Below are 15,560 nucleotides of genomic sequence, written 5' to 3' on the forward strand. Positions count from 1 at the left end.
AGAGAGAGAGAGAGGTTACCGAGAGAAAATAGAGTAGACAGCACATTTGGACTTGTCTTGACGGAAAGGGGTGGAGAGCAGCAGGAAAAACCCGTGGGCGTGTTGCCGAACATTTTTGAAAGGGCTTAATTTAAATTTTTAATAAAAGAGTATCTTTTTTTTTCCCTTCAAGTTGAGGTGTTTTATGTATTACATGGATGTATCACATTTCTCATTTGTATAATTCTAGGTTAGGAGCTCCGAGTCTGCCTAACTGCAAGACTAGTTTGAATATAGTAATAAAGGTATTTTACAGTTTTACATGATGTTCTCAGCGTTTTGTTGGAGTGATTTGCCAGACCCAATAAAAGCTTGTGATTATCATATAAATGCTTCCTTCCTACCCTTGCCATGGATGGGTTCAGTCTCCCTCGGCCCCTCCCACACTGGGTTACCTCTGGCTGCTTTAAACTTGGGCAGAACAGGTGATCCCAAAGTCCGAATGCCTGGCTCCTCTCTGCTTCCTGATCTTTTAAAAGCTTAAGTTACCAATAATAAACCACTATGTGCAGAATCTCTTAGGGACCTTTCCCTCAGCCTGGGAACACCACGGGGGCACCCAGAAGGGAGACCAGACCCACCCAGGAGAGTTATCCAGTGTGACCCGGATGAAGCTTTGACCCTGGAGATTTTATTATGACACCCCTTGCCCACGGGGCGTTCTAACCTCACCTGCATCTCTCCTTTCTTTCCAATCTTTATTCCTCGGGGAAATGCTACACAAGCCGTCTCGATTTCTTTATACACACCAAAGTTCACTAAAACTCCCCTGATTTACGCGCAGCCTCCAACTGCCAGCACCTGGCAGACACAGCAACCGAGTCAGTCATAAACAGATCGCATACAATTTAATTTTAATGTGCTCGTTAGTCGTAGCACATCTCAGACATAATTGTGAACGCAACACAAAATTATAGCAAAAAAGACAATTTTAATGCTGCCGTAGAAAAGAAGGGTTATATGAAGAGTCACATCATGGTGTGCATTGTCGACAACAAAACAGGGCACAGAGTGCGTCACGGTGTCTGTGGTGCTTACATGCCAATATTTTATACATAGGTTCTCATATGGTGTCAGCTGTCAGTTACTTCTGCAAATTAACCGCCAGAAATGGAGAGGAACAGGATGGCTTGGAGAGCTGGTAACCACGGGTTACCTTTCATAAGCCTGAAGATAAAACTGCAGTGTGGGGTCTTGGGAGAATAATTAGGAAGGACAAAGCAAAGGTACTGATAGAAATAAAAAAAAAAAGGAAAGGAAAGAAAAAGGAAGGAAGAAAAAAGAAAGAAAGAAAGAAAGAAAGAAAGAAAGAAAGAAAGAGAGAGAGAGAGAGAGAAAGAGCAAAAAAGAAGAAAGAAAGCATCCCACATTATGAACTAGCAACCAAAAGGGCTTATGAATAAGTGGGGGAGGCTGTCCCACAGAACACCTCATGACTTTAAGCAAAGGATTACAGTACAAACATTTTAAAGGCTTTATCACTGTTCAGGAAATACAGTACAAGTTGTTGGTTTGTTTTTTTTTAAATTGTTTTTTTTTTCCTTTTCCTATAGACTTAACCCTTTGAGCACTGAGTTTATTTTGAGCATCCTTTAATTTCTAATAAATACCTTTAAAGAACCATGTGCAAAATAGTTATGATGTCTGCCAGGGATGGATTTCCTGGCCTCCAAACAAATGATAATAGAATGCTAATAAATATGTATAATTTAAACATGAACCCTCTATCAATATAGATGTGCCGTATAGCAAAACAAACATCATACCTTGCTTTGAGATAATGCTTCTGCATATTTTATAAATGCTATCTGTGGAATTTTCTGTATAATTTACAACGTTTGCATGTAAAAAAACAACAACAACATAAACCTTAAAAAAGAAAAAAGATAAGGAAATATACACTATACAGAGGCGTGGCTTGTGCCCAGAGTATAGCTGGTACATAAAACACTTGTTATAAATGCAAGAAAGAAAGGGTCATTTAACCGGTCACATTTTTCCATAAGAGTTTGAAATCTATACAATATATACATCTATGTTTCAATGTGAAAATAATATTCTTTTAAATTTCAAGGCGTGTTATACCCCTGCAGACCTGCATAAATGGAGGTTCCTATTATTCCTTATAACTAAGCTGGTAAGGAGTTTAAAAACAGTTTTCATACATTATTATTATTTGTTATTATTTTGTGTTATTATTATCTTTTTTTTTTAACCAAATTAATGCAAAAGTGCTTCGTAGTACTCAGAGGGCTAAAGATGAAAGGGTGAGAAATGCCAGCACACCCAAATTTCATGGAAAAAGTGTGCCTGGTTTCATTATAAATGCTTAATTAAACTGTCTGTTAATGCATGCAGCTTGAAGCATCGAGGGGATGCTCACAATTAAATCCCATTTACACAAAGTTCCAAACACTTAGCACTGCGTTTTAACCTTCGTTATTTTACTAGTAACAACAGCTGATTCTATGCACCTCTCTATTAAACACTGTACAGTTATACCAAACAGTCCAGCCCGGAATGATGCTCTGCAGCTAACATAAGAACATGTGCCAAGAACAAGACAGAGGGGCTTTAAGGTGCCTTCAGCATTTCCCTCCAGTCATTTCCACCCTGGAGCCTACGCTACTGCTTCTCCAGCTCGGAAACGAACAGAAGGTGGTCTTCTGGAGATTTCCCGTGAGTTTTGCTAAGGTGAAGTTTAACGGCATGCTTGCTCGCAAAGGTCCGATTGCAAAGCTTGCACTGATAGGAGGTCCCCAGGTCTTCCTCCGGGGAGGACGTCACCAACTTTTCTGAGGGTGACTTGGTTTGTGCTATTTGATTGTTAATCTGTTCGGTGGACAATTTCGATAAGTCCCGTAGCCGGAAGCCCAGATGCGACTCGAGGTGGCTGATGTACGTGGAAGGAGTCCTGATTTGTGACGCACAGTCGTTACAAAAGAACACAGGGTGACCAGTGTCCAAGTTTTTGAGGAACTTTGTTCCACCTGTCCTCCGAAGTTGGTATTTCACGTTGGCCAGCCAGTGGCTGATGGTGGTCATGGAGAGCCCCGTGAACCTCGAGATGTGCATGCGCTCCTGGGGGCTCAGATCTGACATGATGTACTTCCCTTCGGATGTCTGCCGGAGACTGGCTGCAAACTGGGCCTGTAGGATCAGCAGGTGCTGAGGGTTCCAGTTTGACTGACGGCCTTTCCTCTTCTGCGCCGGAGTGGACTCCTCGGCCTCTTCCAGGGTGGCCCCGTCAATGTCAGACTTCTCCGAGATGCTGGAAGGAGTGGAGGATTTTGACGTGTGGCTCTCTGTCAAGTTCTTCAACATATCGGATATATCTGACAAGGCATTCTCGCGCAGTGGCGAGCTTGACATGAATGATACGACAGCAGATGTCTTTGCCGTTGTCACGGTAGATGAGGACGTTGCTGGGGATGTGGACGTGGAGGACAAAAGCCCTGAACCTAAAGAGCAACCTTTGTCACTCTTTCCTTTTGTCAAGTCTATGGGCTGGTCATTGTTGACGTGGTAGAAATAGCGGTCCAGATGGTCCGCCTTCTTGGCCTGAAGGGGTGGTGGGGTGGCCACGGCTGCCTTCTCGGCTAGACTGTTGCTCATCTTGAAAAGCATGCTCATGGGGTCCAGCGCAGGCAGAGAGGGCTTGGCAGCCTTCCCCAAGTGGATATTCATGACCGACTGCAGGGCACTCAGGGGGTTCACAAAAGGCTGTTCTGGTGGATGGTCCGTGATGATGGCCGTGCTGCCGCTGAGACCCCCGCTCAGAGGCTTCACCAGCTCTTTGCCGTTCTCCACCGGCTCTGCAGCAGGGCTCCCCTCCTTGCAGCCATCTCTTGGTGGGCTGGGGCTGTTCTCCTGGCTTTTGAAGCCACCATCACTGGAGGCCTCCATCTTAATGGGCTCACTCTGTTCACTACTGCAGGGAGACGGCGTTGCCCGCTTGGGTGGCGACATTTTGCCCTCGGGCTCTTTCATTTTCTCCTCAACTTTGGCAACTTTCTCAGTGACTTTTTTCACCAGTTCTTCCATGGCATGAAAGTTTGTCTTGGGCATGGGGGAGGTCTGGCTGCTGGGTGGAGAGACCAGGGTCTGGGTTTTTGTAGGAGACACGATTTCGCTGTTGCCAAACATGGGTTTCAGGGGTGTGCTCTTCCCTGAGGAGCCCAGGGACAGCTTCATCATGTTGGGGAGCTGGTAGGCGGCATGGATGCTGGGGTAACCCCCCCAGCTGGGAGTGCCATTCTGAGCCTTGTTGATGGCGGACGTTACTGTGTTTTCGAGGGATTTAAGGATATCTAGCCCCCCTTTAGGGCTCTCTTCTAAGTCATTTTCAGTCAAATAGTGGTACTTGGAAGAAATGTCATACTTCTCTTCCTCCTCGCTGCTCTTCTCTTTCTCCTTGGGTTTCTCATCCACGATGGCTTTCTCCTTGTCCACTTCCTTTTTGACCTCTACAGTCAGCTTTGGGGAGACGCTCGCAGGCGTGCTGGAGGGAGATGTGAACGTGGTAGCTGCCAATGGCACAGACTGGACCTTCTCATCCAGCAAGGTGGTGATGGTGGGTGTGACGGGCGTCTCCATGATGGGCTTCCCCTTCTTCATGGCTGAGTTTGTGACTTTGATAAAGTGGCCAGTGACCATCATGTGGGCTGTGAGCTCCTGGAGGGTGTCATGGGAGCTGCCACATTCCATGCATTTGAGGATCTGAGATTTCCGGGCCTCAAAGTGCCATGCATAGCTGGCCCCATTCTGGTGGCCGTACCGGTTATTTGGCGTGATGTAAGGATTGGAGTTCTTCTGCAGGGCATCACTGGTGTCAGACAGGGTAGCTTTGGGGGTTCCACCTGTGGAGTCGGGGGAGCTAGGCAGCTCCAGCTCCAGTGAAGGTTTCTTCCGAGCGGCAGGGATGATTTTGGCTGCGACGGGTGTGACAGGTTCCTTGAGAGGCACTTTTTGGTAGTGTTTAGTTTTGATCATGTGGACGCTCAGGTCTTGGAGGGACTCAAAGGAGTGGCCACAGTACATGCACTTCAGCACCTTCTGAGCATCTTCCTTCCCTTCCATTTCCAACAGAGACCGCTTGCGAGGCTTGGACCAGCGCTTGGGGTTGTTGTTGTCGGTCTCGTGGTTGTCATCGCGATAGTGACCTGTCTCATTCATGTGCACCGTCAGCTCCACCAGGGTATCATAGGCGGCGCTACAGTCTTTGCAGCGGAACTTGCTGGCACCGGTGAAGATGGAGCCATACAGCTTGCTGCTCTGGCGATACAGCTGCACGGTGCTGAAAAGGCTGGGCTCAGGCAACATGCGGTTCTGCGACACCTGCTGCAGGGTCTTCGCCATGGCACTCTGGTGCCAGTCGAAGCTCCCGCTGCCGCAGCTACTGCTGCTGCTGCTGCTGCTGCTACTGCTGCCACCATTGTTCTCCGAGGAGGGCTGGTGCAGGTTCAGGTTGAGGTTGGACCAGTAGGAATTTGACAGGAAGTTGTTGTACACGGCCTTCATCTGCTCCAGGCTATCCGACACGGTGGTGTCCTCCAGGGGTACAGGGACTTCCTTGGTCTCCTCTTCATTCTTGATGGAACTACTTTCAAAGTCAGCCATCCGGTCACTGGTCTCGCTGATGTGAGATTCGCTGTCCATTTCGTGACTGGAAAACTCAGCGGCTGGTGAGTTCTGGTAGCTTGGGCAGGCCTTGCTGAGTTCCTTCTCTGGACACATGTACTTGGCTGAGGGTTCTCCATCGGCCGCTCGCTCCTCAGGCTCTATGTCATCCTCTACCAAGGCGGCTGCCTTTAACTCATCAGAAACATAGGCTGCCGTGATCACAGGCGAGAAGGAGACACCAGAAGGTGAGAACAAAGAGGAAGAGGAGAAAAGGAAAGAAAGAGAGATTAGTAAGGATTGAACATACCTAGAATACGTTCTCGGCTCTTGGGAATGCAGCACATGAGATGGGCACATTTATTTGTAAAATTAAATAGTTAAAATATGATGTTTCTTTGGAGCAAAAAAAATCTGCTCTTCAAACATAATTTGCCACCTTATTCTTCTCAAGGGGCAACAGCTTGAAATTAAAACTAAATTTGAAATTAATGAAGCACATTCTGGAGGTGGCATTCACTTCTAAAGTAATAAATTACTTGTATCAACCTCAGAGACAGCAGTTCCTGTCTGTCAATTAATATGTCTTATGCTTCTCCTACCTCTAACGCATTTCCTAACAGACAGACTTACAATTTAAATTAAGCAAGCATTTTTTTTTACTCATTACAATTTTTGAGGCTCAGTCTTTAATAAATATAAAGTACAGAAACATCAATAAGATTTTTACCAAGTAAAAAGAAAGTTTGTCGATTATAATAAATCAAAACCAAGGATTGTGGCTTTTTCTCCTTTTCTTCTTCCTAGAAAAGTAGGTCTAAAAGAAGCCCAGGCTAAGTTTCTTGCCAGGGACGGAACCTGAAGTGTTCCTGGGAGAGAAGACAGTGAGTGGCTACACCCCAACACTGGCCCTGTTCCCCACATACTCAGTCACTACCCCTCCCAACACACACCGCTGTATGGAATTATATCAGAGCAGGTTCAGGGAAATTGGTATGCGGAGCTCACCCCTGCTGTATAAATATATACAAGACCTGCTGGTGGACCTTACAAATGTCAAAGTGTTTGCTCTTTAGACTACTTTGTCAATATTTACTCAGAACAGGCTCCATGGGTATCCTACAGGGATTCTGTCTTTTTGGAGGCCTTGTACTGGGAATGGAAATCCAGCCGGCATTCTTGAGCAGGTGGACAGCGAACCCACCAGCTAGGAGTCCTAGAAGAAGCCCTAGCCTCCGCGGGTAGCACGGAGCTCTGGGAACATCAGTGCTGACGGGACACCGTGATACAAGTTTTCTATTCTCGGGTGATTCTATATCTTGGTGGTTTTAGGTACACTGTGGTGTAACCGGCCTGTGTGAGCAACAGTTTTAAGCCAAAAGAGAAAGGGAATGGGGTGGTGTGGGTGATATTTTTTTTTTGTCCGATGGATACAGGGTGTGTGGCACACACTTGTAATTCCAGCCCTGGGGAGGCAGAGGCAGCAGAGTGGGTTGGAGGCTAGCCTGCTCTACACACTGAGTTCCAGGTCAGCCAGGGCTACATGATGAGATCTTTACAAGTTGGTTTCAAAAGGCCAAACTGCACAGAGTGAAAGGAATATGCTGTAATTGCCAGGGTGAGAAAAAGAGAATTCTTAAAAAAGGGAGGGGTGCCTTGATTGTAGAATTCAACAGCTGACGTGATTTGCTCCAGGTGAATTTCATAGCAGAAAAAGACAATGTAAAGAAACGGAGTCAATGCTTTGGAACCTACACAGATACCCCTACCTTCCTGTTTGATCACCACCAAATTTGCGTTTGTCCTGACCACCATAACTTCCAAGCTGAACCGCAGGGAGACAATTCCTGCAGTGGTGGTAATATGACCTCGGATGGGAATCATGCCCCAGCTTTGAGACAGGGCCTTGATGCAGGAACCTTGAGTGCGAAGCATAGGACACCTTTCTGAAGTGGCCAGAAGAGCCGCGAGTGGTGATCTACTCCTGTCAGTAACACTAGCATTTGGGGAGAGGGGATCACGAGTTTTAGGCCAGGCTGGATAAACACAGGGAGATCCTGTATCGAAAAGAAGGCAGGAAAAAGAAATGGGCCGAAGTGCATTGCTGTGGTCTGCCCCAGTGTGCGGTGCTGCAGTGAGCTTGGAGTCTGAGGCCAGGCCCTGAGGGGAAGCTCAGAGGACCATCACGTAGCCAAAGGGACACTCTTCCAACAGACAGTACAGAATGCAAATCATGAATTAGAACAGAAACAGGAAAGGACAATCTTAATCCCTCTCATAACTCTGCCCAATCTGCAGAACATTCTAGAAATCTTGACTCCCAAATGCCTTCAGAGATCCAACCTGGAGGGAGGTCATCTGGAGTCAAGTGACTAAGTATTTCAATTTGCCTGGAACTTATTCTGGCTTAAGACTTCCTGTCTCTCAGGAGTCCACTCAGTCTGGGGCGAATTGATGAGGGCTAGTCACCCAGCACCGTGGGGGCTGGGGCATTGAGTGGGCCTGCAGTCTCTCTTACAACCCTTGCAGAGGGCAGCTGGAAAAAGCAAGACGTGTTTCAGGCTCTGGAAACCTGCTGTGGCCCCAACCACTAAGGAGGGACTCTATGGATGAGAAGGAAAACATGGCCTGTGTTGCAGCCAGGGACCCCAGGGGAGGTGGGGCCCCAACGATGGGGACAGATGCTGTTACAATCTGTACATGGACTGTCCTTGACAAACACATGTCTCTTCTAAGCTTGGACTGTTGCTAGTTTTAGGGAGTTATGACCTGAGACTGTAACCTCGTCAGCAGCGTAGGTTCCTGGGACCAGGCTTTGGATGGGAGGATCTATTTTGGTTTTTGGCTTTGGCACTCTGCTTTCTGCCCGGCAAGAGGTGCCCAGACTCTTTCCACTCTTGCCATCATGATGAAATGGTTGTCCCCCGAAACACCAAATAAAAATAAGCCCTTCCTCCCTCAGATTGCTTCTGCTGGGAAATTCTGTCCCAACACACAGAAAAGAAATGAATAGCAATGAGTGCTTGCCTCACGGAGAGGCACATCAGAGCCACCATCTTATGCCTCAACGTCACACACTGGGCATTTGCTTTTCTTCTGGAGCTTGCACAGAGTGAAGAGCAGGAGAGGAATAAATCCACAGACAGCAGTCATTACAAGACATGAGGAACCAGGAGATGTTAACAGTGGACATGGGGGTGCCTACAGTAGCATGATGGTATGGAGGAAATGAGCCTTTGTTTCAGCATCTGCCTGGCTCCCATGCCCTCGGTGGAAGCATCCACACATTGAATACCTGGGAGGCCTTTGAAATCCCATTTGTGTGCATCATTGATGTGACCACCTCCCACCATGGGCTGGTCCCCAGCACACTCTAATATTCTCTTTCAGATAGACAACAGTATCAGAGTGTCATCAGTCTGATGAATGAGATGGATATTAGTATGGAAAAGAAAGCAAGCCAAACTCCCTGATGGGAGCAAAACCTAGCCCTAAGGAAAAGGAAGGTCTAGGTTCTGGAAAGATCTGGCCTCCCACAACTTAGCTCCAGCCTTGCCCAGGCTTCTGAGGGTCCTTATATGCATCCTGGCACACTTTCATGCCAGGAACCTCACTACCTAGCAAGAAAAGACCAACGGGTTCAGACCCAAATGCAGGGAATACTTCCTGAGACTAAGATGCAGATACTAACCATGGATTCTTCCTCCATAATTTAATGGATGCCCAAGAACAGGCATTGCTGTGTTGTGCAATCGCCACTCCTCTGCGGATGTCACAGGCTCTTGATCACTGAGTTTAAAACCTTGAGAGCCCACAAACATGCTGAGTTCAACGGAAGCCTGTCCTATTTGGACCCTGTCTCAAACAAATAAACAAACTTAAGAGAGTGGAAATAGGTCGGAGGAATGGCAGAGGGGATGTATGGGTGGGAACATCCACTTGCTCCACAAACAAGGAAGCTCTTGTCCCAAGAGAAATAGCCCTTTCCCCTCTGGGCCTTAGTTTCCCCATGTGTATCATAGAGGGCACCAATACAGGGATCTACAAGGTCCTCTTTCTCCATTTCCAATTTTAAGACTTTTGTGAGCAAAGGGTTAAGAATTGAAGCATCAATCTGTCCTTTCTGGTACATAACCAAGTAGTTTTCATAAGTACTATCTGGGGGCTGGAAAGATGGCTCAGTGGTCAGGGGTGAGTACTGCTCTTGACGGGATCCTGACTGAGTTCAGTTCTGGGTTCCCACAGCAGGCAACTCTGAACCAACTGCAACTCCAGCTCCAGAGGATCTAGGCGCTGTCTTCTGTGGGCATCTGCATTCTTGTGTGTGAATGTGCCCTCATGCATGCACACACGTATGTGCATACATACACACATACACAATCAAAAAGAAAATCAAATCTTAGACTTTAGTTCATATTTTCCTTTGTGTTGGGAATCATCAAACCCAGGGCCTTGCATATGCAGGGAAAAAATTACTCTACTTCCTTTTAAACAATAATTATTTTTATTATTTTTTATTTTGCTTGCATGTATGTCTATCAATCACACGCATGCCTTGTGCCCGTTAAGGCCAGAAGAGAGCATTGGATCCACTGGAACTGGAGTTATGGCTGCTTATGAGCTGAGAGTTGAATCTAGGTCCTCTGGAAGTGCAGTCAGTGTTTTTAATGGCTAAGCCATCTCTCTGGTCCTTTCCTCCCCACCCCCTCCTTTTTAAAGCTAGATTTTTGCTATGTAGCCCAAGCTGCCTCCAACTCAGGATCCTCAGCCTCCCTGGTGTTGAGATTGCAGGCTTGTACCACTATGCCATGCCTGAGTGTTTTCCTCTCTGGATGGAATCAAACATGCAAAGTCTGTGGTTGTACAGAATTATTTTTTGACCTTGCAACAGTTGATATCCTGGATAGAGTAAGTCAGAAGGGGATACTGGTGGCTTTAATCACTGTCTCTCTGGATTAGTAGCTTTTCAAATGCTGATGTTGTCCCAGCACCCGACAGAAAAGACAGCCTGAGAATGTCCTACCATTCTCTTGTATACTTATTTGACTCTTCCATTGCTATCCAACTTCATGCACATCTTTATCTGAATTCTTGCGTGGCTGTCTGGGGATAGCCTCCTCATAGTAGGGAAACATTACACATTCACTGGCTAGGAAGAGGTTAGCCCAAGGTTACTGTCAGCTACCCAGAGTGGTATTAACAGGCTTGGTAACAGGATTGGCTATGCCTCTGCCCCCTTCCATCCCAGCCTGGTGCAGACACCAGCATGCCTCCCTCCCCACTCCACACCCTTCAGTCTAGTACCAAGAGAAGTCACTGGGATATTACAAAACAGCTGACTGCTCACATCACTCACCTGGGGTACCTCAAGACTCCTCACTGGCCTGAGACAAAAGCCCAAATTCCTCAAAGTGCCCCCAAGATCCTCCCTCTACTCTGTCCTTGTTTCTTTCAAGCCATTCTGGGCCTCTAGGATGTGGCAGGATCTCTCATTCCTAACCTCCTGCTGCTCACTGATGCCTCTGAAGATGGAAGCCCATTTCTGTGGGGGAAGACACAGGGAGCCTTGGTCCCTGTAGTTCCCATTGACACTGCTGGTCTATAGCCAGGTGCTAACTAGATGTCAACTCCATATGGTAAGGACCATACCCACACACCCCAGCCTCCTCCTCCCGGATGGCTGCTACATGGCCCTGTGTCCAGTGTGCTAGTCAGTTTTGTTATTTAACAAAATGTCCAATGTGAGCTAATGTGATAAAGGAAGGGATATACTCAGCACATAGCTTTAGAAGTCTTGGACCCAAACTACCCACTGCTGGCTTTGCAAGGGGTCCATGACAAACAGTGGACATCTACGTCGAGGGAAAGGCCACATCTTAGAACAGGACAGCAGAGAACGCCTCGGGGCCCTAATCCAAGATAGCACAAGAACCACCCTAATTTTATGTGAGGCAAACTTAAAAACCTCCCTTTAAGACAACCCCTTGGTGGCCCCACTTGTTACATTGTCACACAAAGGATCAAATGTCAATATGTGAATCCATAAGGGTCATTGTCAAATTATAAATCAATGGTGGACACCTTTAAATCATTGGCTTTACCATGGCACAGATCCACAGTAACCACTCAACCTGCCCCCACAGGAGGCACAGAGGAATATTACAATTGACTTCCTGCAGTCCCCCCTCCCTGTAAACAGCTAACTAGTTAAGGTGGGTTCTGATTCGAGTCAGTCCCAGATGGTCTAGGGTGTGATGCTAAGTCCTTTCTGGATCCACTCTCTGAATGTGACCGACATGGATTCAATATCATGCCTTTCCGCATCATAAGGAAGACTGAACTTTGCTGCAAGCTCCAACAGCGGACACAGCTGGATTATAAGCGCAAAGCGGCTTCCATTCCAACCACCTACGGCTGCATAAGAAGCAAAGGAAAACTTAGGCGTGAACAGAGACTTCCAAGTGAATGGTGGACTCGGGGAGGAGCACCTGTATTGCACGTTTTTTCCAAGTGACTTGGTGGATAGCCTCTCCTCATGAGGGTGGTCAAGTTGCCACACCAGCTTCCTGACCAATATCCAACTCCCACGTGCTCTGTAGAAACCACAGTGTAGAAAGACACAAGTGCTGGGTTAGATGGCAGGTTCAACAGTAGAACCCAGCGAAGCAGAACCAAACGAGACACAGGTAAAAGAACATTCCTGAGAAAGAGGCTTACATCTGTGAGCATCTTTTAAAATCCAGCTGCCCAATACTCCTGGAAAGGCAAGCCACAAAGGAAACAATGACCCCAGTCCACTATGTGGACTGGACAGGAGGGTCTCACATTCCTTGCCTCTGGTTGTAGAAAGGGATGAAGGAATACCTAGGGTTTTTATTGCTTTGTTGTTGCTTTTAAGTCTGATTTTCAAAGACTTACACTCAGCTATTTCTGACCCCTAGGTCTGGACATGGAAAAGCCCAACCCCAAATGGGTACGGGAGTGAGTGTATGCTGGAATGCAGAGTATAATACTTCCAAGGACCCCACGCCTTCCCCTCCAGGAGGCCTGCAAGACTGGAGGATGTGCTCAAGGGTAAAGAGCAGGCCCACCATAGCCTTAAGAAGGGCAGGAGGCAGGAATCCACTCAACAGTATTTATCATCCTTGGATAAACTCTACCTCTGGGTAAAAGGAAATTAATGCACCTCATATAAATATAAACAAAAATACAAGCAGCAAGCTGAGGAACCCTAGAATTTCTTTCTGGGTAAGTCGAAGTGACTTCATCACACTGTTACTGAGCTTACCCCAAGGTGAAGAAGCAAAACTTGTTCTGGGCACTCAGGTCATAGAGGCTGTGGGTAGACAGGTGGGCAAGGAGAGGGTACGGTTGGTAAGAAAGGGAATGGCTGCACCGTGCTCCTAGGAATGATGACAAGTTGCCCTGCACATGTGAGCATATTTAGGGCTGAAGTTAAGGTTGTGAAGTTTGAACTCTAGGACCTGGATACAGCGCTTTACCGACCGTAAGGGGCTGCCCAGTAGAAAGAAGACTGGAGAACGTGCTACTTGGTGAGTTTAGATTGCATCAGACCCACACCATTGCCCAGGGCTAATGATGAGGATGCAGGGTGAGACTCAAGGCCAAGGGCTTTAAGAAGCTAAGGAGGGGGTGAAGGGGAGGGAGCAAAGAGAAGATGAGGTGAAGAAGGAAAGACAGGAGAGTGAGGTGGTCAAGAAAGGAAGGAATAAGACAGGATGCAAGCTTGACATCACCTTAGTGCAAAGGCTATAAAATGGTGATGGGCTAGGAGTCTGGAATTCTGGTGTAGACAGAGGTGGCTATGAGGGTATCCACCAAGGTGGCCATGGAAATGAGGCCCCAAGGGGGTGCCAAGGGACAATTCTAAGGTTGGGGATCTTTTTGTCCATCTTCTCTGAGTTCCCAGTTTTCCTTCTTAAAGGTGTAACCAGCTAAGGGTTGACCACTCGGTAGACTGAAGCACACAGCAACAGCGAAGCAGAAGCCAGGTTTGGCTGCACAATTCTTGAGGGATTCCGGAGGCTGAGGCAGAGGGATTCCAAGTGTAAGTCCTGCTTGGACCACAGAATGGGTTCAAGGTCAGCTTGAGGAAATTTAATGAGATCCTGTCTCAGAGTGAAAAGGGCTAAGAGGGTTGGGGATGTAGCTAAATAGTAAACACCGCCCTGGCACGTGTGGAGAGCCAAGGTTCAATCCTCAGTCCTGCGGAGGTGGAAAGGAATCCTCAGAGATTTCCCTCTGCCATCCCGACCAAGAAGGCACACTGAGATCTAGAGAGGGTAGAGGAGGCCACCGTGACCTCAACAAACCTCTCCTCTCCTCTCCTGTGATCATTCTGGAGACAGGGAGATGCCAGGGTCGTGCCTCAAATTGGACAGCTATTGGGCTCTCTGGGACTCGTACACATCACAAGTCTGTTATGGAACACAGATCAAACTTGAAGTCAATGCCAAAGCCTCCATGAGTCTCTAAGTCCTGCTATTCGAGAAGAGATGCCAACATCATCAGGAGGTGTCTGAATCACTACTGACTGCCTACAGGGACAGCTTCCCAAGGGCTCACATCAGAGAGAGCTCCAGGACATATGTGAGGGCAATGTTCAAGAGCCTGGACCATGGAGAGGATAAGCCACCAGTGCTGGCATTTCTACACTGTATTTTCGTCTATGAAACTGTGCCAAGTCACAGCAGTGTAGGCCTGGCTTTTAGCGCTTATTCTGCCCCAGGCTGGTGCCCTTCTAATCTTGCAGGTGACTATTCTTCACCATGAACAAGACAGAGCAAGCAGAGTGGACAGCAAATTGGCCAAAGTCATCTCCTGGGTCCCACCAAAGACTTCATGATGCATGAACCAAGGTCCCATCCCAAGATAAATGCTGTGTGCCAGCTGCACAGGGTTTTGTTTCATATGGAAGCACCCAGGATCAGCATGGTCCTGGGCTAGCTCTGGGCTCAGCACCGTCCTGTAGGGTCTTGAGTGGGTATCTCTCAAAGCCAGCACTTGGGTCTTGCTGCCTTTCAAGAGAAGCCTTAAGAAGAAGCATGGAGAAAGGAGGCAGAAAACTAAAGGACAAGGAAGGAGGCAGTGAAGCCTACTCCATTGGACCTTGTGGGGGTTTTCTGATGACGCCAGCTGTTTGTGGGATTCTAGGAAGGAATCGGGTACAGCAGTGGCCAAGCTCAGCTCTACCCAAGAGCAGCACTGCTTAGGAGTTGCCAAAGGATTGCCAGTGCTTTCTCAACAGGAGGCCAGTCAGTACTTCCAGAGGGCACTTCAGGCGTTTAGACCCCAATGACTGCTAGGGACCCCTTATTTCCCAGCTGCCAGACAGACTGCATCCCACAAGCTGAATACAGATCCCTTGTCAGCTCAGTTCCCACTCTCAGTCACCTGTGTGGGTGGGGGTGGAGTGGGGGTGGGGTAAGAAGTTCAAAGTCTTCAGAAATTCTCACTGGAATCTAACCATAAAAACAAAGATGGACAGATGTAGTTGATGCAAGAATCTCTGCCCGGTGACAACTGTTCAGAAAAGCACCGGAGGCTACGTGCTCCTGTGTTATTTTTACACGGGTATCTAAGAGTGCTGCAGACTTCATGACCATTTACTGTATCCACTGCAGGCTGATTTGGGACTCAAGAACTCTCCTCAGGTGTCCGAAGAGCCCAGAACCAAGAGCTTTGGAGGTATGCAGAAGCAAGGGCTAGCATTCGGTGCTAGGTTGACACTGGCCAAACAATGACCTCCCCTGGCAACCCCAGGCTCTTGATACTCAAGGGGAACCTATTTCTGTCTGCTGACTGGGAGAGAGATGGAAGCATCAAGAGTGAAAGAGAATGGGGATGGGAATATGCCCTGAGAATCCCCCAGTGAGGGGCTG

At 47.6% G+C, this 15,560-nt stretch overlaps 1 protein-coding gene across 4 annotated transcripts in view; it reads right to left on the reverse strand.

The window, feature by feature from the left end:
• Window positions 1-1,370: 1,370 nt before the first annotated feature.
• Window positions 1,371-15,560, reverse strand: part of Tshz3 (teashirt zinc finger homeobox 3) — an 80,082-nt gene continuing 65,892 nt past the window's right edge. For all 4 annotated transcript variants that reach the window (XM_026789920.1, XM_026789919.1, XM_005368408.3 and 1 more), the window contains one exon: window positions 1,371-5,870. In XM_026789920.1, coding sequence (XP_026645721.1) covers window positions 2,665-5,870 — 3,206 coding nt within the window. In that variant the 3' untranslated portion in view covers window positions 1,371-2,664. The remainder of the gene's footprint in view (window positions 5,871-15,560) is intronic.

Source organism: Microtus ochrogaster, unplaced genomic scaffold (assembly GCF_000317375.1).
Source record: "Microtus ochrogaster isolate Prairie Vole_2 unplaced genomic scaffold, MicOch1.0 UNK32, whole genome shotgun sequence".
In the NCBI taxonomy this organism is placed as follows: Eukaryota; Metazoa; Chordata; class Mammalia; order Rodentia; family Cricetidae; genus Microtus; species Microtus ochrogaster.